The 24,941-nt window shown below is 39.8% G+C and overlaps 1 protein-coding gene across 3 annotated transcripts in view; it reads left to right on the top strand.

Annotated features, from left to right (window-relative positions):
- Window positions 1-609: 609 nt before the first annotated feature.
- GRIA4 (glutamate ionotropic receptor AMPA type subunit 4) overlaps window positions 610-24,941 on the top strand; it is a gene marked incomplete at its 3' end in the record, with an annotated part of 225,109 nt that continues 200,777 nt past the window's right edge. For all 3 annotated transcript variants that reach the window (XM_080339862.1, XM_080339863.1, XM_080339864.1), the window contains exons 1-2: window positions 610-795; window positions 1,969-2,127. In XM_080339862.1, the coding sequence (XP_080195988.1) occupies window positions 708-795; window positions 1,969-2,127 (247 nt within the window). In that variant the 5' untranslated portion in view covers window positions 610-707. The remainder of the gene's footprint in view (window positions 796-1,968; window positions 2,128-24,941) is intronic.

Here is a 24,941-nt window from a genome sequence, read left to right as displayed (position 1 = left end):
CTCGCCTTACGCCCGTGGCACAAAGTTCCGCGCCACTGCGCGCCCGCGGCTGTGCCAGCAACAGAAAAGGAAAAAAAAAAAAACCCCACACAAAACCAAAACAAAACGCCAAACAAACAAAAAACCCCACTGTCGCTTTCGCGGTGGCTGCGACCGCCAGCCCTGCAGTGCGCGCCCCAAGCCGCGGGCGCCTCCGCGGGAGGGCGCGGCGCGGCGCGGAACGGAACACGCGCGGCCCCTCCACGCCCGCGGCGGTGCGGGCGGCGGCGGCGGCAGCAGCGGGGGGGGCGCACGGCGCATGTCCGCCCGCGCCGCGCAGCCACTAGACGTTCCCCCCCGCCGCCAAACTCACCACCATCTTCTGCATGTGCAACATTTGCAGCCGGACAGAAACCGCTCCCCGGCGATGGAGACTGCGGGAAAAATCCGGCGCGGCGGGATGGCTTGCTGAAACGGCAGCGGCAAGCGGGAGAGAGGCAGAGTGCGAGCGGCAGGGAAGAGCAAACGAATACTAAAACAAAAATTAAAAAAAAAAAAAAAAGAAAAGAGAAAAAGAAAAGAGGGAGCCCCTCTTTTTCTCCCCTTTCCCTATTTTTTTTTTTTTTTTAATTCTTGATTTTATTTGTAGCCACATCGTCCTCAATGCCTCTCTGAGCAGCATCTAGCGAGCGAGCGGGAGAAGGCAAGACAGAGAGGCAAAAGAGAAGATGAGGATAATTTGCAGACAGCTTGTCTTGTTGTTTTCTGGCTTTTGGGGACTAGCAATGGGAGCTTTTCCTAGCAGCGTGCAAATAGGTAAGCGCTGCATTGGGCTGCGTGCGTGTTCAATCCTTTCCAAAGTGAGTTGGAAAGGAGGCTCTGAAGGCAGTTTGCAGATTTCTCCTCCACCGCTCATCCCATTTCCCTGCCTTCACGAAAAATCCGCGTGTGTTTGTGCATGTATCCCTCCGTGTATGTGTATACATCTATATCTGTGTGTGTGTTCGCATGCGGTAGGGAGGATGCTTGCCTTCAGAAAAACTCGTTCCAGCTCCGGGGTGTGTAGGATCGGTAGGGGAGGAAGGGGCTCGGGGCTGATGCCCCTTGGCTGCTTCAGTCCCCTCTGGTACCCCCGCTTTGCCTGACTCCCGGAGGGATGGCGAGCTCTGTGCACTGGAGGATGCGGTAGCCGGCAGGGGTGGGGGTAGAAGACAACGCTGCCCTTCTTTCCCTTCTTATAGTTGGAAAGTTTAGGATTTTGTAGGTCTCTCCGTGTATTCCTGTGCCCCTTCCTCACCCTTTCCCGTCGCTTCCTGCTTCCCTCCTTTTGGACGTGTTTCGGATGGGACACAGCTATCTGAATTCTTTCCAGCTCAGCTCCATCACTGCATCATTTCTCGTGGACTTGTAAAGATGTTGCTAATAAGGCTGAACTGCTCCCTACCTGCACATGGCTGCAGAGGAGAAAAGTTCATTATATTCCTGTTCAGTGCAGATTATCCTACAAAGAGTTGGGTGGGGGTTTTTTGTTTTTGTTTTTTTGTTTTTTGGGTTTTTTTTGGTTTTTTTAATCCAGAAAGCATCGTTCTCCTTAATCAGCCCGCCACTTAATCTAAGAGGCTGTTGAGTAGCTAATTTACCAGTGTGTTCGGTATCAGGGAGATGGAGGCTAAACACTTCCAAAGGTCACTGTAATAATGACAAATCTGGGTATTTATGTATGAAAGGCTGGAAACTCAGAAGTCAGAAAAGAAGCATGAATGCATCAGGGAGGTTAAAATCGATTGAGGACAGCAATTTAAAGGCAGCGGTTCTGATTACGAATATGATTAGTTCCTTATCCATTAAAGTCGTAGGACTTGCCTTACTGTGTAGCTTTGGCAGAGAGTCGCTTGATGTTACAAGATAGTAAGTAGCTTGCAAATAATTCACCCTGATTCCTTTGCTTTTTGCCTTTTTTTTTTTTTTTCTGTTTTTTTTTTTTTGTAGGTGGTCTCTTCATCAGGAACACAGATCAGGAATATACTGCTTTTCGATTAGCAATTTTTCTTCATAACACCAGCCCCAATGCATCTGAAGCACCTTTTAATTTGGTTCCTCATGTAGACAACATTGAAACAGCTAACAGCTTCGCTGTAACAAATGCCTGTAAGTAAACATGCATTGATCTGACCACCTTACGAGTAAATTGCAGTGGAAATAACAGGAAGCCACATCATTGTCTTGCATTGGAAATACATCAGTAAGTCTGTCTTCAGTATAGATACCCTTTGCAGAAGAGCAAAAGGGGCAGTAATCCCTGTTGGTTTCTAACTGGAGCAAAATCTCCTCTCCTGCCTTCTGCTGACTAACCTGATGTGACATTTACTTTAGTGTTATTACTGTAGTTTCTTGCTTCCCAGTTTCTACTGAAATGAATTTTGTTGTAAAGAAAAATTATGAATATCTCAATCAGTCTGTAAACCCCACAGTTACTCTTGTTCACCTTTGTGCATGGTGTGCCTTGTGTGTATTTGAAAATATATGATAATGTTTGTGCTTACAAATACTTTTCTAATGGCTGGAAAGGAGATAGGGAAGCAGTGGTGTGCAGGATAATATATCTGAGTTGGTTGATGCTGCAGTTGATCTGGTGATGTCACTTGAGGCAGTCCTGCTCTTATATTCTAGGTTGTAAATGTCTCTTATCATCTCGCAATGCATACATCCTGTGGATATGTCTCTATGCATCCATACATTGGTGCCAGATCAAGTTAGTATCTGATCTACTTGATTTCACAGACCACCTCAACTGGAACAAATATTCTCTTCCTACTATATATTTTATACACACACACACGCGCGCGCGCACACACAGATGCACATACACCATGAGAGGAAAACAGAAAAAGAAGTGTCCTTACCAAATGAGGAATGAGGTAATAGTTACTTTTTTTTTTTTTTCTTTTTTTAAGGCAGAGTATAATTAGCTAAACTTCCCACATTTAAATCACCTCAGGGTCTTTAGCCTTGGTTAAAATATGCTGGATACTGCTTAATCTCTGAAAGTGGCAAAGCGTTATTTCTATTCTTTATGTATGTCTGGCTTATAAGAAGGGATTCATGTTATTATGTAAGACAGTGGGATATAGTTTGGCAAAGCTCAAGACTGTAGTAGCATTACTACTTTGATGTCAGTGTTTCAGGATTCTGTAGGTTTTCCTTTGTGGCCTTTAAGTTTTCAAATCCCTCCTCTTCATTCAAGAGTGAATTGCCTCTGGAAGTAGATGCCCTAAGCAACATTGCTGAGTGAGTTTAAAATAGAAACATACTGGAGAAGGTCTTACTGTTCATCCTGCCTTTAAAATAAGTACTATGTTTCTCTCCACTTTCTCACAGCCATCTCTGTGGCACTTCTTAATATGTAAACATACAAAGCACTGTGCAGTTCTCCTATATAATTTATTGAATGATTGCTATATTTATTAATACAATTCTTTGGTACTCCAGATTTCAGATGACCTTGCTACCTTATTTAACAGGAGAAGCTACTGAGCTGCCAAAACGGCTCCATTCATTTTATGCGGGAAAGATTGATGTCCCATTAGGTGTGAATTCTATATTAGGCAATCTATTAGCTGTGTTTAGCGTGAAAATCAATATCAAATTCCATAAGGAGTAAACATTTCAAATGGTGCTTGGAAACTGGAAGGAATCAGGTCTGTGCAGGTGTAGTTCATTGAGAAAATATTAGAATGCATATTAACTTTTGCAGGCACTGATTATATATTCCATGAAGACAAATGACACAGTAGCTTTTTCAAACTTTTATTTTAGTGAAAGAGGGAACTAAAATTTTTGTACATTGAAATAACTGATTTTGGGTGAAGTCAATTACTTTAGATTCTGCCTATGCATCCAGTTCTACCAAATAATTTCCAAGGCTATTGTTACATTTTTGGATTAAGGGTCATTGCATAGTATTTCCATTCAAACGTTAGTTAATTAATTCTGATTTGCATAAATTTAAAATTGCCTAAAATTGAACCACTTCTCTGTGTAAAACTAACACCATAGATTCAAAAAGGGTTTGCCCAAAACTTTCTTCACTTAGGCTATTTGCAGCAGATTCTTGTCTCTGATTCCAACCACCTTAGGTTATGTTTACCTTGCGTTGTTTGAACTGAGGAAAACCTGTTCCCTTATATTTACTGTCATTTATAGAAATAGTGATTCATAACCTGGTCCTTTTATTTTTTTAACTGAACCCCATTTCAGTTCCAAAGAGTTTAATGACTCAGAGATGATGAATCTTTACAGTATGAGGGGAGGCAGAGAAAGAGGGGCCAAGTAAATGTGTATGTTCATGTGCATGTGTGCTCATATAATTCTGTACCTGTCTGTATTAAATAGGTGCAATCCTGTAGCCTTATTCAGGTCTGTATTTCCCACTTAAACCAACATGCATTTTTGAGTTAGTCCAAGTTTGTATGTATTTCACATTTTGCAGTCTCGTGACAATAATCCAACTGCTTCTTCTATTTTAAAACATTTTAGTACTGAATAATATTTTTAAACAACAGATCTTCTCCTAATGAAATGCAGGCAAACTAACTGACAACTGAATTAACATATCACATGTCCCTTAAGCTAAATATGAGCAGAATCCTGCAAAAATCAATTGTCTGATAGCTGGAGGACACTGGCTTCCATGTGATTGAATTTGCTGGCTTGACAGAGGCATCTAAAGCGCAGATGTGTGAGATTTTCTAACCTAATTAAAGAACCCCCACCATCAGCTCTGAATTAAGTGATTTCATGGCAATATGAAATGATAACTCTTTGCTCAACGGCTATAAAACAGTGGCTTTGGATCTAGCTATTTGTGTAGAAATTACTCAGTGCACACGTCCCCAAACGTACAGTACAAAAGCCTTAGAGCTGCCGGACTGAAATGAATATTCATGTGAGTTCAAGCGTAAAGCTCTGAGACATGACCAGTTACCTCTATTTCTGTTTCCATTTGCTGCAGAGGTTACTTGTGAAGATTCAGGGCCTGGCCCCTTGCATGTGTTAGGTACAGTAAACAGATTTTTTCAAAGGATTGTGGGTGGCATATTAACAGGTAACTCAATGCAACATTGGAAAAATTTCAATATTTTTTTTCTTTTAATTAGATAAAAAACTTACAGCCAAATGTTAACCCAGGAGTCCTTTTGGAAGGGGAATAATTTTATATATTCGCTTTAATATCTATCTTCTAGTGGTTATCTCACACATTTTTGCTTTCTTTAAATAGGCTCAGAACATTAGTATTTTGTTCTAAATCACAAATGCATATGAAGCAGATTGCTTAAGCAGATATATTCTGTTGTAAGTTTGCAAAATTGTTCTGATCTGTATCAGTTTGGAAGTAGTTCTATGTCTATCCCTTCCCACTTGTGTGTTTTATTTAAACTCTGTTCATTTCTTTTGCATTACATACATTATTCAGAGAATCTCTCTTACTGACAGAGAGAGCTGAAATTATTGCAAAACATGAATAGTACAAGATTCTTACTCATCAGAACACAATACACCAGAGCTGAAACATTTGACTATTGGCATAAATTGGTTTGCACATTATAAGCATGAAATTTTGCTAATGATTGGAAATCTACCTTCGGCTTGGTTTCAGAAGTTGAAGGAATGCATTGATTTTTGGAAAGGATTGTATATATTCTGTCTTTAGCTGAATGGTAAATACTTTTCTCCATTCCATGCACCATCTATTTGACATTACTATATCTCAGCAATGCAGTCAACATTAAACCTGGTTGCATACTTCTGAGACATAGCTCTATAATTTTACAAAGAACTATTTGCCTTCCAGCACTTGTCTTGCGGTTGAGAATTTTTCTGTTGAAGTTTTAAAAATCCTTAATGTACAACCAGTCTTACAGTTCTTGTACAGGATTAGGCTAAATTGGGAAGAAAAGAGATCGATTCAAGTCTTTCATCTGTGTTTCATACTAGAAGTAAAGCTGTTTCCTTTGAGTCTAGTTGACTTTGTGTTTATTATGAGATGAATATATTTCTAATAAGTGCAATTTGGGGTATATCAGGCACTCCTCTTGTTTAATCTTGTGCACAATTCAGTTCTTACCAATTTTTAATCGCAGTAGATACAAAAACCCAAAGATAAAACTTTGATTGTTATGTGCCACGTAAGAAGAAAAGCCCACTGGATTAAAAATTTTGGATGTTAAGAGAACTTTCCCCTTTTTCCAAGAGTTAGTCTCTTTGACTTTCATGCCCTCTGGACTAACATGGGGTTGATGACCTGAAGCTGGAGAGCTTGGTTCTGCCTCGCCAGTGTGAATGCAGTTTCTGAGTGAGATCCCTTGGGGTTGGAGGCAGTCCCTGAGAACTGGGGACAACCTCCCCCATCACCCTGCCCTCTTGGTGGATCTGTCTCTGGCTTGTGCTTGCTATTGAGGGGGGGAGGCAGTGTCATTTTGGAGTTAAATTTTCTGCCGAGACATCCCAAAAGCTGAGGAAATAGACTCGAATGTAGTATTGCCTTTATATTGTGTCTGTGTGTCATTTTACTTAACGGCAGTTTCAGCTTTGATTTGCTAAGCTGCATCATAATGGGATTTTCATTAAATTTAGTTATTATTCTTCTTCATAATTACAACTCAATTTAGCAATAGGAGTGTAACCTTAGTTTAATAATCAGTGTCATTTAAAACCATAGTGTTCTTTATTTAGAAAGTGAGGTTTCATAGTGCTGAATAGTGTTTTGCTATTAAGAGCGGTACAGTATTCCCAAGGATGCAGTTTGGAGTATATTGAGAGTTACCGTAAAGGTGTACCATACAGTCAGGTTTGAACTGCAAAAGCAAATAGTGTGCCAGTTGGCTAGAAAAATGGAACTGGATGTAATTGCACCCTTCTAAAATAGGATCGATTACAAAAACCCATTTTAGGTGAGTGTTTTGCTTTAATACATGGAGTTTATCCGAAGCTAGACTTCAATTGTTGAAAACAATTTTTCTTAAAATTTCTACTCTTAGCACTTGCTGATGGAATCAAAGAATATACGGGTACTTGGGGTCATTTGCCATAAGAAGGATTCTGTGTATTTTTAAGATATAAGAAGGTCTATATTCAGAGTTACACAGCTCTGAATGTGATCCTTCTCAAATAGCTGTACAGCAGAGAGAAAATCAACCATCAATAGCTCCAATCCATCAGAGTCTGGATTTAATTTTCAAGGTTATTGTTGGGAAAATAAACGATGAGCCTTTACTGACATATAGGCAGATTTCTTCAGTGAAAATTCAGAACATGCATTTCCCTGGCATGAAATAAGACTTTTGTCCTAGCATGTTACTGGACTGTCTGAAACTGTAAACTCAAAAGGTTTATTATAGGCTACAGAAATAATTTCATCCTAATTTCAGAGGATTAATAACAAAGATTGTGTTCCTTCATTCCTCCTGCAGAAGCCAATGCAGTACAGTACTTCTTGTGTAGGACACAGCACTTTAACAAGTAAATTAAATTGATTAAATTCAGCTTTATCATTTTAATCTAAGTTTGTATGCTAGTCAAAATAGCTCATGCATTTCATTTTTAGATCTTGATTGTTTTGAGACTTGCTTGTTCATGAGAGAGGAAGCCGTCTGCTTTGATTTCTTAACCATTTTAGATCCTGCTATGAATTTTGTAAATGCAGATTGTGAGAAGGTGAAGTTCTTTGGATTTAAATGTGTTGGAATAAATGATCTTTTCTCATAGTTCTTATTCCTTAATATATGACTGATTAAAAGGGGATGGAATTTGTGCTAGTGCAAAAGTGAGGAACTCTATATGATTGCTCCAATGTAATTAAAAAGAAAAATTGACTTCCTCTTTGGCTTTCCATTCCTCTGGGTAGTTTGCTTGAGGCAACGATTTTGGCCTAGTACAACACAAAGTCTGCTCCTGCAACTTAGGTAGGCGTACCTATACTGAAGGTATGTGTTGGAACACAAAGTCAAACTAAGCTATTTATTCATGTGAAAATGAAGAATTGCTCTTCTAAATCTGGGAAAATAAAGTTACTCGAGAGTACCTGATCACATCATCTTGTTTGGAAATTCGGTATTGCTTTACTTTTAATTGTTTTCTCAGAAGTTTTGTTATCTTCCTCCATCTGGTTTGGGTTCTTACAGATATATATATATATATATATATATATATATGTGTGTGTGTGTGTGTGTGTGTGTGTGTTGATTTTTTTTTTTTAAATTTAAAAATATTTGGCTCTTAGCAATGCTGGTGTGGATTCAGTTGTTTGTCAATGCAGTTATGGGTTGAGTACTGTTAAAAATCCTGTATGAGCAATGTCTGTTTTCAGGCATCCAAGTTCAGACAGAGAGGCTGTCTTACATTTTGGCACTCAGGTATGTTCTAGTGTTTTCTAGAGTACTCAGCAGCACCTGCCTTCCCAGTGGGAACTGCCTACTACTGAGCAGTTCGGAAAATTTCTCCTTATCTACTTGGTAACATGTGGGCTGACTGTTTTGCTCAGTAGTGTTACTTCCTTGCGAGGACTCTCTTTCTTCCCTGTTCTTTTTCCCTTGATACTGATGAAGTGTCTGCCTGACTTGCTCATATAGTTTCATCTGTTTGTTGGGTTTCTGGTTCCTTGTGGTAAGAAGATGGAACCAGAGTGTCACATGCCCATCACCTTAGTCTTGACAATGTGCTGTAAGGACCCAGCCCATCCTGGTTCTTCACCAGGTTCCTCAGAAGCTGATTATAGATGAGCCTTAGGTTGGACTCAAGAGGGAATACCCGGACACTTATTAACAAGCTACAGTTCTTGCTGGGTTTTGGGCAGCTATGCTAACATTAACAAATTTCAGTTCAAATATTGACCCTTTTCCTGCAGTTCTTTCCCCAGACAGAGTTGTCTGTGACTTAAATAGGGGCTCTACCTGAGCAGGAATTGCAGACTGGAACCCATTGTAATGAAGGAATAGTAGGAATCAGCTTTTTTTGCAAGATGAACAGATTTTCATTCTTTCATCTCATAGCTTGGTTTTTGAAAAGTATTAAATTATTATTTTTTTTTAAATATATTATTAGAAATTGGATCTCTGGTACATAATTACCTGTTTTAAAACAATATCATTTGGGCTACTGCTTTCTTGTTCCACAGGCTATTTTGATGTTGTGTTTATAGACAACCATTGCTCCTGAAAAATGCAGTCTTGTGCAGTACCTTTCTATATTCTGAAGTCGTGGACAACATGAGTGAGATTGCAGATTTTTTTTCTGTAAATACCAATAGAGCACAAGAAAAATAATAAGCACTTAGACTTTTCACCAGCTCACTTATTAGGTTCTTTGCAGAGAAAGGCTTTAAAAACATTTTGCGGACTGATAATAAATTATATCAGCTTTTGACTATTCATAACTATTCCTCTATTTCTCATTTGCAGACCCTCTGTAGGGTGGATGCTGTGCCATTTCTGCATGAACGCTCTTCCAGTTGCTTTTATGGTGTATTTGCGTAGTATTCTCTAAAACTCCTAAAATTTGAACTTCATTTTTATTTATGCATCACCATTTCATACTATCAAGGTATGCCTAATGAATATCAGTCAAATCGGTGCTTTAGGAAAGTTCACAGGTAGTGAGAGTTAATTGCTGAAAAGATTGGGACTTTTATGCTTGCTTTGCCTCAGTTTTCAAACCCATTTCTAAATGGATATGGAATTTACATTTTCCCATTGTGGTGCAAAAGGTGATGCATATGTTGGTTTTAGAAATTAGTATAGAAAACAATTAGGAATTACTGTACAAAATCTTCTTGTTTTGTTAATTTCTTTCGTGGTCATGTGTTATGCTCAGTTTCCTTTTTTTAAAGATTTCACTGATACCATGTGTCTTTTTTTTTTTTTCATTGTCTGGGTCAGATCTGTATCCTCAGTGGGTAAAATGATTAATGTAATACATATTCCAGGCAGAGGCAGGGGAAAAAGAGGAAATTCTTGTAGAGCAAAGAGAGCTCAAAATGTAGCATCTTACTTGTGTGTAAAAGCTTCCCATTCTGCTTTAATATTCCTGATATCCAGTAGCAGTATTTCACGCTACCAGTTAATGTGAGGTATGGGTCTGGATGGTGTTGTGTTCAGGTCTGGAACACATTATTGTGTGTGAGTGAAAAGCACTTTCTCAAGCACAGATATGTTCATATAAAATTCCAGGGTAAAATGAAATAATATTTTTTGAAAAGCACACACACATCAATACACTTAGCCCTTTGTTTCCTCTTCTAAGTTGATGGGGCAAAAAGTAACGAGACTTTACAGACTCTCAGTCTCCACAGAGTCATGTAGGACCTCAATGGTTTTCTCCAGGTTTTCTGTGTGGATCTGTCCTGGAGATGCTTGCTCATAAAGGCATCCAGCCTTGATCATTTCCATCTGTTTAAACTGACAACAGCATTTAAGAAAAGACTTTTCAAAACCACTGCAGCTGGGAGGGTAATTTCCTTTGAAAATCAATAGTCACATGCTCTTGACTAACTCAGGAGTTCTTCTCGCTTCTATTGCAAGTAGAAAGCACAAGCCAGGTAAGAAGCTGGCCCTCAGGGCTGTTTGCACACCCTGCTAGCACTTTCTATCTAGCTGTTTGCATGACTTCTAGCTGAGAGCTGGTCAGGGGGTTTTCTTTCCTGGATCCTTTTTTTTAAATTGTCATCCTTTTTCAGTGCTTCTCTTGAGTGGTAAAAGCAGTGGGGTAATACTTTAAGTGATACATTACTATATAGATAAGAATTGGAGCTGCTGTCTGGAGGCATAAGCAACTGTCTAAGGACATACTGGGAGGACATACATCTGCATCTGTTGCAGGATCACATATGTGCCATAAAAGTATGCGGCTGGCAGGTCAGGAGTAGTGCCATATGGAAGTGATCCAAGTTACAAGTCCTTACAGATGATGCAGAAAAGATGTGAAAGTAGTCGGGGGGATGAAATATTGTCTGATAGCTACAAGCATCAGTGCTTCGAAGAATAAAAAGCGAAGAAGGTCACAAAAATAAATGGGAGAGTGGATAGCGTGTAATGGTGTTCACACATTATTGTGTTTTAAGGCTAAATGGGGCTATTTTGATCACCCAGTCTGACCAACAAGATGCTAGTCAGCCAGCCTCAATTGATTTCTTTACCAAACCCATAATTCTTTTCTGGTTGGGTACCTACTTTTTCCATATAAGTCCAGTGTTGAATTAAAGACTGAAAGAATCACAGGTAAGTTGTCATGTCATCAGCACATCATTTGGACAATCCGTTCACCATCTCTATCTGTGTTGAATGCAGGATTCATACAGAGCAGGCAAGCAGAAACGAAATTGCCTGCGGGGTTTGTTGTTGGTCTTTAATTTAGAGAGATACCATAATCAGCATGATTTGCATCCAGTGGGCACAGTTGTGCAGCTCCCAGAGCCCCCTGAGGTTTGTTCTGGCTGGTTGTCACTGTGTTTTGCCTGTGCAGAGGGACAGTGTGGGACACCCTTGGTAGCAAGGCTTATGTCATGGCAAGACATGTGAGGACTTGCTGGGGCCTTTTTCAGGTTCATTTCAAGACATACTTCCACTGGACACAAATGGTGGGTTTTTTTCTCTCTCCTATGAAAAAACATCTCCTAACCCCACAGCAGGGAGTATGGCTCAAAGCAATAGTAATGTAAGCTTGGGAAATATGTTCAAAGACCACTGAGTATGTTTTTGCTACCAAATGTGTACTAATCCCTGTTATTTGTATTCACAGACTTGTTTACCTACAAATAAAACTTAGTGATCATGTATGTTACACATATGTCACTTTCTGTGAGCCACAGAGGATGTGAATCTATTACCACTTTCACCTGGGGGGTTTGGGCTGTTAGCTTAAGATACCAAGAGTTATGAATATAGCTTTGGAAGTCCCTGGTTTCATCTGCTTTGCGTGTCTGAGGAGATGGCAGCCCGAACACAAACATGATGATGAATGAGATTTAATGCACAAGAATATTTGCAGAAAGCAAAAGCCTGAATAAAGGAATACAAGAACTGCTCCCATAGCTGTCTTTGATGATCTGTTGTGCTACTCTGAATAGCAAATGTATTAGGAAAGAGGAAAAAAGGGACAAACCTTTTATGTCCCTGTACCATAGATCATTAAAACAGGGGGAAATAGTAACATGAGACCACAGCAATTAATTATGGCATACTAATAGCTGTACTTGCAGCATCCTGTTTACTACCATGCCATCCATTAAATGGTTTGCTTAAATGATTTATTATACAGTTATTAAAATCAGCTGGAAAATGGCAAGGTACTTTCAGATAACTAACTCAGAAAAATAACAGGCACAGGTAATACAGATGCGTGTGTGCAGTGTGTAACTGTCAAGGTTTGGCCAGGTGTTGTGTGTGATGATTTGGAGCCCAGGCAGGTGGTGGGTTCCCCTGCTTTTTTGTGGACATTTGGAGACTCAGAAGTGACAGGTTGCCTGGTGTAAGGAGTTGAACGAGTTCAAGATTTTGCACCTGAAGCTGCTGTTTGCCCTCCATTCAGCCTCAGCTGGGTGGGAGAAGGAGTTCAAGATACAGCAGGAGCTGTGTATTTATGAAACAGCATTGTTCAGTGTTGGGGAAGGAGGTTTCTGATGGGGAAGGAGGGACTGACTGGCAGCACTGCTCACTGCATGGGGAATTCTCTCCTTCTGAAGATAGAGCAGGGAGGTGTGGCTGGTGCTTGTGAATACCACATTCTAGCTGGGTGACCTGACTTGACTCCGAAAAACTTTAAGGTGGACGTGTGGTTGTGCTAAGCTGAAAACTTAGTACAGATGGGGAAGTAATGACTGGCCCATGCATCCGGTGGAGTACAGTAGGAGTTAATCGACATGGAAGAGCATAAGACTAAGAAATACTGCTCAAAGAGACAGAGAGAAAATTCTGTTCTCTTCAGTCTGCCATCCTGCTCTCCCTCCCTGCTGTTTACTGTGAAGTGCCTGGGGTTTTCGCAGTGAAATGGGAACAGTCTACCAGAAGCACCACCAGTGGGCATTGTGCTTCCTGAGCTCCGCACCTCTGGAGAAGTGCAGCTGTGCTGGAGGCAGCAGCCAGTGTTCCAGGGGCTGAGTCACTTGTCCCCCTCCTGCCCCACTCCTGGGGACAGGCTACTGTGGCTTCTGGGTTTGACACATGGTCTTAGCTCTGTTATGTATTGATTACAAATAACCATCAGCTTAACCACTGCAGGGAAAGGAAGGGAAGGGACAGAGCATAGAACATTTGTTTCTTGGTTACGAACAGAAAAGAGATTACCTCCTTATACAACCTTAGATAAACTGTGCCTGTTTTTGTATCTGTCTTACTCCCCCCAACCTGCCTTAAACTCCATTGTGGTCAATACTTTAATATTTATGGGAGTGAAAGGAAGGAGGGAGTGGTGGTATTGTAGTACAAAAGACAGTTGATACCGATGAATCGGATTGCTTTCCTCCATTCTTCTCTGGTTCTCTGACAGATGTTGAAGGACTCCTGTATTTTTATTTCCAGATGAAAGCCCCAGAAAGCCCATCATTCTTTCAGTTGCTATTTATGATGGGAATCTTTTGCACTTCAGTACAACTGACACGCACCAGAGCTTCATACCTTTATCACATTTTCATTGTCAGCCTTTCACATACCATGCTAAATGGGAGAGTAGCAGAAAATCCTTTGAGCAATTACAATAATAGGATAATAATAATTATTGCAGTTCCTTGCACTTACATAGTATCTGTGAGATTAAAATGAGATCCAGCATAACATTACCCCTTTGAAAAGGTATGGATATCCCTTGCCAGCAGCATCACCTCCATAAACTGCTCTCCATGGCCTCAGCTTCGTGCTCCCTTATCTTTGGTATGGTCAAGCAGGGCTGTACTGCTACCTTCCTATTCACATCTGTGAGCAATTGACTGCACAAATAAAGTCATGAAATAGAACGTGAATGAGGGGAATCAGCACCATGAAGCAGGTTTGTTTTTTTTTTTTTTCTGTTTGTGGCTAAAAGGGACAGGAGAGCATTAAAGGGTAAAGTCTCTGCAATTCACAAGAAGCATGCTTACAGGAGGCATTTTCCTTTCTTGACTGTACATCATGTAGGAGCATCCTAGGAGCATTAATGAGAATTAAATGTGTGCAACCAAAAATGAAACACATGGGTGTAGCTTTAAGCCTGTTGGTTTCTTAAGATGTGCATTAAGATAACACACCACCTTCCTATCTGGTCCTGCCTGTGAAAGTGTTGTTTGCAAACTGTTGGATTATTGGTACAGTAAGTTAGCAGTTTCTATCTCCTGAAATAAAATCCATTGGGGCCTTTTCCTGGCCCAAAAAAGCATTCCACACTTAATTAAAATTATGAAGTTCAGCATCAATCTTTCAAAATGTCGTACCTATTGTTAGTGCTGTGATGATGATAAGTTCCTTAAGGATGTGTTACCATAATAAGCTAGTGCCACAGTTTTTTCACAGAGACAAAAATAGCAAAGTGCTTTAAAATCCTAATTTTTTTTTTTTTTTTTTTTTTTTTTTTTTTTGTAGTGCACCCTGTAACATTCCACTTTAAGAATACAGAACAACTCCAGCTTTTAGTGGTAGCCTACCCCTTTTTCTCACCTCTCTCAGTAGGTCCAAACAGAGATGGAAGCATCCAAAACCTGTCAGGACACAGGAACATAGCAGACTATCTCCCTGCATCTATGGCATGGGTGCCTGAAAAAGCTGTGCTTGTCACCTCAATTGTCTATCCTGACGCATGACTTCAAGAGGGCAAATAATGGCTCAGACTTTCTAAAATCCAAGGTTTGCCACAATTCTGTCTCCCTGTACAGCCAGTTGTAACCCAGAGTAGATCTCTATGGAGGGCAGCCTGGATTATGCCCTTCGGTTGACAGTGTTTGTCACCAAGAAAGGACATGAGGGATCATAGGGACAGGTCACTGAGGCTTTTGGGATGGTATCTTAGGTTGAGCTGTAGAGGCAGACACATGCAAAATCATCTTATTTGGTTTCTTCCATGTGTGTGTAGAGAAAGCTTTACAAAACACTTAAGTACCTTTAAAACTCTCTATTTTTGTTTTGTGTTGACAACTGTAAACATTTAGGAGATGCTTTCCAGGAAAAGGTGTTAGGAGACTGATGCATCATCACACATCGTGACAGGGCAGATCTCTGTACTCCACTGGAAGCATGTATGGGAGTTAATTTACTTGGACCAAGTTGTTCATTTCTGATTGAAACTGTTTCCCAGTAGTCCATGTAAATGTGTGTAGCTAAGAGAGAGCTGTTCTTCTGTATACGGATTTTTATACTTCTTTCAGCTAATTCAATGATTGAAATACTAAATCTAACACTCAGACAGCTTTTGGATTTATGACAGTCCCTGAAGGACTTTGACTTCAAGTTATTCATTTAGGTAGTTTTTAAAATTTATGACAGAAATAATAACTCTGTAATAATATTTGTCCTGTTGCTTATTGAGAGCACTGAGTGTGAGAACAAAAAATAAACGAGCAGCTGGAAATTCCTGGGGCAGAACTTTGACTCAGTGCTTTGCTGTTCCTCATAGGGTGTGGAAGCCAGAGATGTTTCAGAGACTTTACACGTTTTTCAAAATTTGCAGAGATTTAAAACCAAAGTGAAATTGGGCCCAGAGCAGCAATGAGTGTATTTAACTATATTCGAGGTGCTCCAATTATATCTTTACATGTAATTATTGTTTTCTGCTATTTGGGGATGTGCACATTCACTGTAGAGGTGTCTAGCATCTTCTCTGTGCCACTCCATATCCTCACAGGATGTCGGTGATCTTCAGCAGTTTGTCCCGCCCCGTCACTGCTCTGTCATTGTCCTCAGTATTGCCCAGAGCGTGCTCTTCATCTCAAGAGGTTACAGCAGATCTCTTGAGTCTCAGCAGTAATGAGGGCATCCTGCAAAAATGGGAATGGGAACGAGTGGAGTCAAGTCTTAGTAAACCACCCAGTCTGGTGTTGCCCTGCCTTCTCTCTTCCCTCTTGGGCTATCACATACACCAAGCTGTATGAAGGGAACCTGCCAACAGCACTGTTTAGTCAGAATTGATAGCAGGGATGATTTTTACATATGTATTTTTTTGGTCATACCTGCTATCTGTGTTTACTATGTTCCTATGAATATCTGTTGGAAATGTGATGTCTTCCAGTACCTGGCAATGGGGAGAGGGAGGTGGAGCACAAGTGGGCAAGGAGATGATACAGTATTTCCTGGCAAGGGGTGGGAAATGAAAACTAAGTTTCTTCTGCACTTGTTCTTTGGGAGAGCAGTTCCTCAGGCTGAGGTCATGTTTTCACTGAAACAATGTGAAAGTTAAGTATTTTTATCTTAAGAACTAGGAAACTAGCTTTGGTGTGAACCTGTGACACCAAAGAGCTTTCTTGTGAGGGGAAAGGCTGCTGTAGTCAATGGCTTTTGTTTTAATTTGTGACTAAGGCAATCTTTAGTCAAATAGACAAACTGTGACCTAAAGGAAAGCCCTTCTGTGGTGGGGACAGAAAATGCCTTTAAATTAGTGTCCTTCTAGCATTCATGTCTTTGTAAGAAGAGTTTAGTGGTGCGATCAGGTGTGAGCAAGATGAATGGCTTTTATAAATGCTTGAGATGATAGCTTTGCTTTGTTGTTGGGATTTTTTTTGTTTATTTTATGTTGTTTTATCTCAGGTTCCAAACCAAAACCCAAGAATCTCCTGTGAAAATCTTAAAAAAAACCCCAACTCCGAAGTGGGTGGACATGAGCAAAGCTGGTACTTTCCATTTCAGCAAGGAACACCAGGGTGGGTGTTGTGTTGGAATAATGCTGTTTTACAGGCCATTAATGACCTGTGGAGGAGCTGCTGCTGCTTCCCCACCACCCCAAGACATGGCAGCGCTCCCACACATCCCTGGGGACAGGGTTAAACTGGTAGGATTGTACTAAAGCCACAGGGAGCTGCAGCTACTGGAGAATATTGTAGAAAACCTGCATTAAGCCGTTTGCTGCCTGTGCAGAGGAATGCCCACCGCCTGGGTGGCTGCAGGGGCTGGAATCCGGGCAAGGAGCTCCTGGTGACTGCCTGCCCATGTCCTGGCAGGGGAGGGCTCTGGGCAGTGGGGCTGCAGAGGACATCACCTGTTCTTCCATAGGAGTGGGAGCCTATCAACTCTGGTCATCAGCCTCAAGCTTATTGTAGAGAGTACTGTCATTAAAAGCTCAATTGCAACCACCAAGGTGAATATAAGTGACTATAAAAACAGATGATTTCAGAGGGAAACTTTCAGACCTTTTAATAAGCAAAATAGCTAGTGCTTGTTTGTATGCCTTGAAATTATGTGTCTTTTTTTTTTTTTTATTTGCACTTTAGGGTTAATACTCTGCGGTCATGTTATAAGAGCATGTCTGCTAAGTGTTTCTAGCAAGACTTCTTGAAATGCTGCCAGAAGACCTGGAGAGCTGTGTACCTTACTTTTAACACAGAGCGACAGCTTTGCATTGCACATCGTGCCACTGCATAGCCAGCATTGTAAATACCAAATTTTAATTATCAAGTATATTTATAATTCATTAACAGGAGGTAGACAAATAGACCGGGCTGGCTTTGCAGTGCAAGAAAGATAAATGGAAGATGATGCATAGGTACATGCGGGAGTAGAATGTGTGAAATTTTTCTTTCCTCCATTTTGTCTTGCTGCAGCTATTTTGCTTGAACTTTCAAAGTTGATCTAGGAACAGGGGCTGGAAATAGGACAAATGTACATCCATCACAAATGTTCAGAACTCTGAAGCTGAGCTTTAAGTACAACGTGAACTGCTGAACACAAAACCTAGGGTAGCAGCCATAACATTTTGCTATGTTCTGTGGCAAACATTTCTCTAGTTATTTAACAGCACCCATTTAAACTTTAGATATATTGAATAAAATATTTGTTAACCATGTCCCTTCTAGTTGTTCTTGAATATATAAGTTTAATTGACTTCATGGTAAATATTTCAGGAACTGCTTATCAGTTTGTGTGGTATAACAGATGATATGTCATTGATTTGATGACATAAAACCATGTTTAGGTAATGAACTTTTCACAGTCTTTCTCCTGTAAACATATAATCATCTACTTCGACAATTCTTTTTCAGGCTGACTTAAAAGTAGTATGTGAGAAATGAAATGTATATGCAGTAAATCACATACTCAGCTGTAACTTGCATCTAGATAGCAGAGTACGCTATTGCCTAACCATCAGGCTGGCTTTAGAGGAGTAATCAGCTGTAAGAAAATGATGAGAACCTAATTTTGTATCATTAGAGATAATTATTATAACTGGGAATGCTTCTAACTTAAAGGTGAATAAATGGCACCTGTGCAATAAACATGTCCATGGTTTGAATTATCAGTTTAAATGAAAGATGTAATGCAAGATAGAAAATGGAAATTCTCAGTTTGTTGATAACATCCTTTTTTTCTGGTGGAGCTATCTTCAGACACTTAAGATGAAAATGGCATTTGTACTGTGGCAAATGTAAATACGTAAATGGCAATGTACTACTTGTGTGTGGGCTTAGCAGTGGATACATGTTATGGTGCTCCTAAATGTTGTGGTTTTTGGACTGTCTGGACCAGGGCTCAGCCAGGAGGCTCCTTGGCCCCCACCAGCCTCTGCGCCTGGGCACTGGGGAGGCCTGAGGAAATGTGAACCTCTGTGGGGGATCTTAGAGAGCTCCCAGGCCCACTGACTTAGTTTACTCACTCTGTGTCATGCACTGTGTTCATGGGTGGAAAGGGAGCATTTTTGACTGAAAAAGGTTCTTGTCATTTTAAATAGTCCAGAAAAGTCAAGCGTGTGAGATACTTGGTTTCCAGTGGAAGCCAGACACCTTGTTACTTACTGTGAATACATCTGCTTATAAAATGTTTAGAAGCGTTCCGTAGTCTTTTCTTCACAGTGGATATTTTCAACCAATTGAAAAATTAAAAAAAGTGCTTTTGGCTTCCTCAGTGTCTTTCACATGGGGATGTCAGAGGTGTTTGTATTATCCATTAACTAAGCTTCTGAATGTTTCACAATTTATATGGAATAGGAAAATATTATTTCCATTGCTGCTCAGATGCATTTGGTTTTTGTGTGCTGTAGCAGGTCGGGAGAGCTGAGCAGAGCAGAGATGTGGAGCAAGGCTGGTGTGTCCCATCACAGGCTGTCCGTGCAGGCAGGGGGAAAGGGAACATCTCTCATTATTAACACCAGGCAAAGTTCAGCAGCTGGTGGCCATGAGGAGACCTTCCCATCGCTGCTGCTGCAGAGAACAGAAGTGATCTGGGCTATTTTCTACTGATCAGGCATTTGGGGCCTGATTTCCAGCAGCGCTGTGCTGAGAACACCTGCTGCTCCAGCAGCCGGGCAGCTCATGGGAGATGCTGTTGTTCACTTCTGTAAAAAACAGTGCTTGACTTTTTTTTCCCATTTGAGTCACTGTATGTTCATTTTGTCTGGAAAAGTCAAAAGGTTTTCTTCTGGAGCATAAATGTGGGTTTGCCCAATTACATGAAGTGTAATTATATGAAGCGACTTTAAGCATCAACTACTGTTTCAATAGTAGTTTGTAAAATGAATAGAATCAACCAACCCCCACCTTCTTTTATCATTTTTAGGACAGCTAGAAGTTTCAGCAAGATTCAATGCCCAGATATATATGCTGCATGTGCAACACCATATCCTAAGTACATAGGCGTGACAAAATGACTATAGGTCCAGGTTTTGACAGTTGGATCATCTGTATGTCCTAGACGGAAATTTAATTGTATCTAGATGTTCTCATCAGCAACAATCTGTTATTTTAAAAACTGAAAATACACAAAAAGTTGAAGAAAGTGAAAACAATGGTATAAACTATTCAGTGCCAAAAATTATTTCAGGCCATGTTTCTATTAACCATTAATGATAGTTTAAGGGGGTACTCTGTGCTTCAGAAATAAATTTTTCCCCATCAATGAAAAGTAATGTACTAGACAGCCAAGCTGCAAGTGAAAGTATTCATCGCTATACCATCCGTCCAATGTGCATGCTTTTTCACAAAAACCTTTTTAAGACAAAATCATCACAATTATGTTCATGCATAAAGTTAAGCATACTTCTAAGTGCTTAGCTGAACAAGACATTCAAAGCATTTCAGTGTTCTTAGGACAAAGCACAATATTTTACAAATGGGGAAAGAAAAGTGGAATATGTGCTTGAGACCAAAGACGTAGTTACCAGCAGGACTGGAAGGAACTAAATTCCCTTACTAGCTTCTTGACAGTGGGAACACAATTTGAGAGCCATTTACATGTTTAGATATAGGTGTAAGAAAGTTCATGATAGTTGTGTTTTATGGTGGTCTTTACTTGCTGGAAATGCTCTGTCTGAAAAGTAACAGCTTTTTTAAAGAGCAGATAAACTATTACGTGACATTACGAGTATAAAAATAAATAGAAATTTATGCATATTCACTTGTTTTTGTCTTCTAGTGTTGTCATGAAAAATATTATAGCCTTAGCAATATGTTTCATTCTCCCTAGTACCATTAAAGCTGTCATTTAATTTTAGTGTGTGTTGTACAATTGCTTGTTGGTTTATCATCAAGTTTAAGACAGTATACTCCTGGATTATGGAGTAAATTTTTTCCAGCAAAATTAATTCCCTGACTGTAAAGGGCAAGACCAGTTGCTGAGCTATTGTTTTACTATTCTGTTTCTAATTTTTGTTTTAATAATTTATTAAGTATGTAGTGTAATCTTCTCACACAGTAATCTTTGCCTGAAAAAAAATTCTGAAAATAATTCTTCTGTTTGTTGTTGGGCTGTTGCTTAAGGAAAATTTATATACATGCTGGCTTTTTAATAACAATTGAACTGTGGAAACAATAGTTTCCAGAGAGTGGGATAAACTTTCAGAGTTTTAGAAATAGTGATATAAATTAATTTATTTCATGTATTTTTACTGCATTTCCCCAATAATGTTTGCATGTAGATTATTCAAAACAAATGAACAAGTATGTTTTTGGCATGACAAGTAGTAGACCTATGGGACTCTTTTCTGAAGAAAACAGGATGCAAAAAGTTTACATGGATTCAAGCACAGATTAGATATGCACTGGGGGAAAAGATCCATGAGGCCAAACCACTTGGAAACACCCAGGAGCTGTAAATAGTTGAGTGCTGGAAGAATACTGAGGGGAAATACTTCTGGCCACTGCTGGAGATAGGTGGGCCCTTTGCCTGAGGCTGAATTAACATTTTTATTTTGGGACATATTTCCAATCCCATTACAATTATAGACTCTTTTTGTGATACTGTGCTGACATAAGAACAGGCTACACATCGTGGCAAACCAACATCTTTGGAGTGACGAGACTGTGGTTTCCTGGGAGCGGGGACCACCAGCAAGAGCTGGTCACACCGATGAGCATCAGCCTGGTCCCGGGCTGGGTGGTGGCACGAGATGCAAAGACAGGAGAGGCTCAGACCTAGTGAGGCAATTATGTGTTCAATGCACACACTAGCACCAAGCCTCACAGGTATTTCCAGAGGAGAATGTACCCTTTCTACTTATAAACATCAAAGGATTTGTAGGGTTCCTGATTAGGAACTGCAGCTTCTTTTACTTAAAGAAGGCATGGATAATTAATGATTTTACATTCTGATTAGAAAATTAACATTGCTAATGCTGTTACTAGATAACTGAATTTTGGTATTATAAAAGCCTTTTGAAATGCAATTTGACAGAGCATATATCAGATTAAATTGGATAGATTATGGGAGTTTTGAAGTTGTTGATTTCTTTGAGAGCTCTGTTAACAAAGCATTATATTGTAACAGAGCCCATTAATAGCACTGTTCTACTTAGCTCAGCCTCTATAGGTAATAAATAGCTAACATTAGCCTCAACAGGTAATAAAGTACATATGCAAGACACTATAGCAAGCGGGGTAGGAAAGGGTACTCCACTAAGTCCACTCTACAGTTCTAGTTTTGCTGTATTCTGAGGTCTTGTTTTCATTGTCAGTTTCGGCTGATAATACGCAGATTGCTCTTGTGAAACGAGACCGTGGTTTTGTGTTGTCTGTTAACACTGGTGGACTGATGTGAGAATACTACGTGGCAGGATGGTGCAGTGACAATATTCCCTCTCTTCAATGAACTAGTGAAAAGAACTGGCACTCTGAGACATGCACTGTGACCCTCTCAAAGTGGCAATGAGATAATTGCCTGCATATAGTTTTCCTCAGTTTCTTTTGAGCAAGGTACTTTACTCCCTAGAGGCCAAAGCAACCGCATTGTACCCTAGGGTGCCATGCAAGAAATGAAAAATGTGCATTAAACATTAAAATGAAGAAGCCAGCCTAAAAACTAGTAGTAATTGGAGACTTTGGCTGCATACCAGAAGTTCTTTTCAACTATTTTACAAACTTTTGTGCTTTGTATCTTGGCCAAAATCCTACCATCCTATATATTCCAAACTTTGGAGAGAAAAAGCTTTGACATGTTATTTCTGCATGTTAGTGCAGAATCTGTGCAGTTCTTTTCCACTTTCCCATATGTTACTCCAATGGTCCCTTTGAAGTCAATGGGCAATGCTCAAGAATATCATCCCAAGTCCAATGGTGCATAAATATGACGAGTTATTTTTCATCTTCTGAGCTTTTTGATAGTAGTGATGATTCAGGAAAATATATTAGAAAATAGTGAACAGCTGGCAGCTGAAAACTGCACTTTCTGAGGTCAGGAAGATAGGAGGTCAAAAAATAACAAAACCCATGATGCTATCTGTTGTCACTTTTTGCAGTAAAATTGCCCTTGATGCAGATAGTTCCAGGTCTGCAGTCACCTGCAACGATTGTCTGGGAGCCCCGAAAAGAAGCAATTAATAGTGGAAATACATTATACTACAGTTCTGTTGCCATCCTGGCATGCATGGTCTGCTTCCATATGTTTAAGATATAACACAAAATTTTTATTTTATTCTGTGAGGAGATTTTTGGGGTGATGGGAAGATTAGAGGCATCAGATACTTTCTGGAGGTTTCTATTTATTTACTTGCCCCAAGCATCCCTAGGTGAGCTTGACTGTAAGAGGCAAAATCTGGGCTCAGCAGAGGTTAATAGGTCTGAGAGCAACAACCCAAGTAAACCTAAATGCACCTGTCAAAAACCGATAAGCGTGTAGGTCTGTCAGCTGCCGTTATTGAAAGAATCTGCATTTCTGTAGTTCCGGAATTGTGTCAGCCCAATTTCCTCTCTATTTTATTAGTTTTCAGTACCACAAAATTCTTGGGAGTGTCTGGTGCCTTGCAACCCCTGAAACATAATTCACATTATTTACCACCGGAAATGCAATCACAGTCGTGGAACATTAAAATTCTGCCTGCATTGCAGGGTGGAGGCAGTAGCAACCAGTAAAGCAAGACACAACACTTCTAGCCTTTGATGTTAGACTTCTCTTTCTTAGACTAATATCTTTCTTAAATGCAAGTGGTTTTACACAGATATAATTGGACTGATTTTGTTGGCATTCATCTGAATTTACATTGGCTCCTATATCTTTTCTCTTAGTAAGTTTTCATTTTCAGTAGTTTTTAATTTTGAAAAGTATTCTCCACACCCAAAGTTGGAGATGTGTGAAGCAGGACTTAGAATCAAGTAAAATTTTAGTTTCATTTAGAGAAAAATATGTCAAAACAGGCTTTTCAGTCAGGAAGCCATTTGCTTTGCTATGGTTAAAACAAACAAACAAACAAAAAGTTAATTTATTTTGAGGAGAGACAAGCAAAATTAAAGATGAAAAATGATTAAATGAAAAGGGCCAGCAGGTGCAGGAGATGGTGAAAAACCTGTTGTTAATGTAGTCTCTTTCAATCAAGATAACAAAAGAGAGCAAAAAGCAGATGGAAAGGATTTACTGCCATGAGTCAAATAGGAAAGTAAGAAAAGCAATTCCAGAGCACTGAAACATGAGAATAGTTGTGCAACCTGGCCCAAACTCCATCTAAGCGCCTCTTGCCTTTAACAATTGCTACTGGAGAATATTTATAGAAAAAAAGGCCCGTACGGGGTGATCATTGCTCTGTGACCTGTGCAATTTCTGGCAGAGTGTAGAGATTTCTGGAGCCAATATGCAAATCCAGGCCATGGCAACTTATTCCATCAGTTTATCTGTCCTTTGTTACTTTGCCTAATCTCTTTCTGAATTTGTGTATCCTCCTGAAATCCGCAGCATTCTGCGGTGGTAAGGGGGCAAAGGGACATTATATTCATGACCCGTAGTGTCTTTCCTTCTTTGAGTTATGAAATGAATGGGAAGGAGAGAAATCTTTAGCTACTGACAGTTGCTTTTCCAGATTTTCTGTAGAAAGCTGTATCAAGCTTTCTGTTTAAACCAGACAGCGTGTTTCCTCCAAAATATCATTTAGCTAAACATACAAATCTGTTGATACTGAGACATGTCATTAATCCTTCTAGATTTTGTGAGCATGTTTGGCAACTTCCTCTCTCCCTGTCTCTCTTTCCCCTTCTCCTTAGGAATCGTTATATTCAACTTAGATATCATTAAATACCAATTTCCTGTTTCAGTATTTGATTTTTTTGTTTTATAATGTACTTTAAATTCAGTGTAAAATTCTGAAATTCCAAAATGACACAAACCCAGGGGGAGATTTTTTACCTTCAGATATGTTTCTGTTTCATTGTCAGCAACAACAACAAAAAATGTTCCATCTCCATCCGCAGCAGATGTTGCTTTTATTTTCAGAATTGCAAGCAAACTGATAAGTTATTCAGACAGTTTTCCTCCTGCATCTTCAGAAGAGTCACATAAAGTTTAATTTTATTTCAGAAGTTGCAGATGACAACATTTCTATTGTGGTAC

Source organism: Nesoenas mayeri (assembly GCF_963082525.1).
Source record: "Nesoenas mayeri genome assembly, chromosome: 1".
Lineage (NCBI taxonomy): Eukaryota > Metazoa > Chordata > Aves > Columbiformes > Columbidae > Nesoenas > Nesoenas mayeri.
Note: the sequence above shows the minus strand (reverse complement) of the source record. Positions and strands in the feature narration are given on the sequence as shown.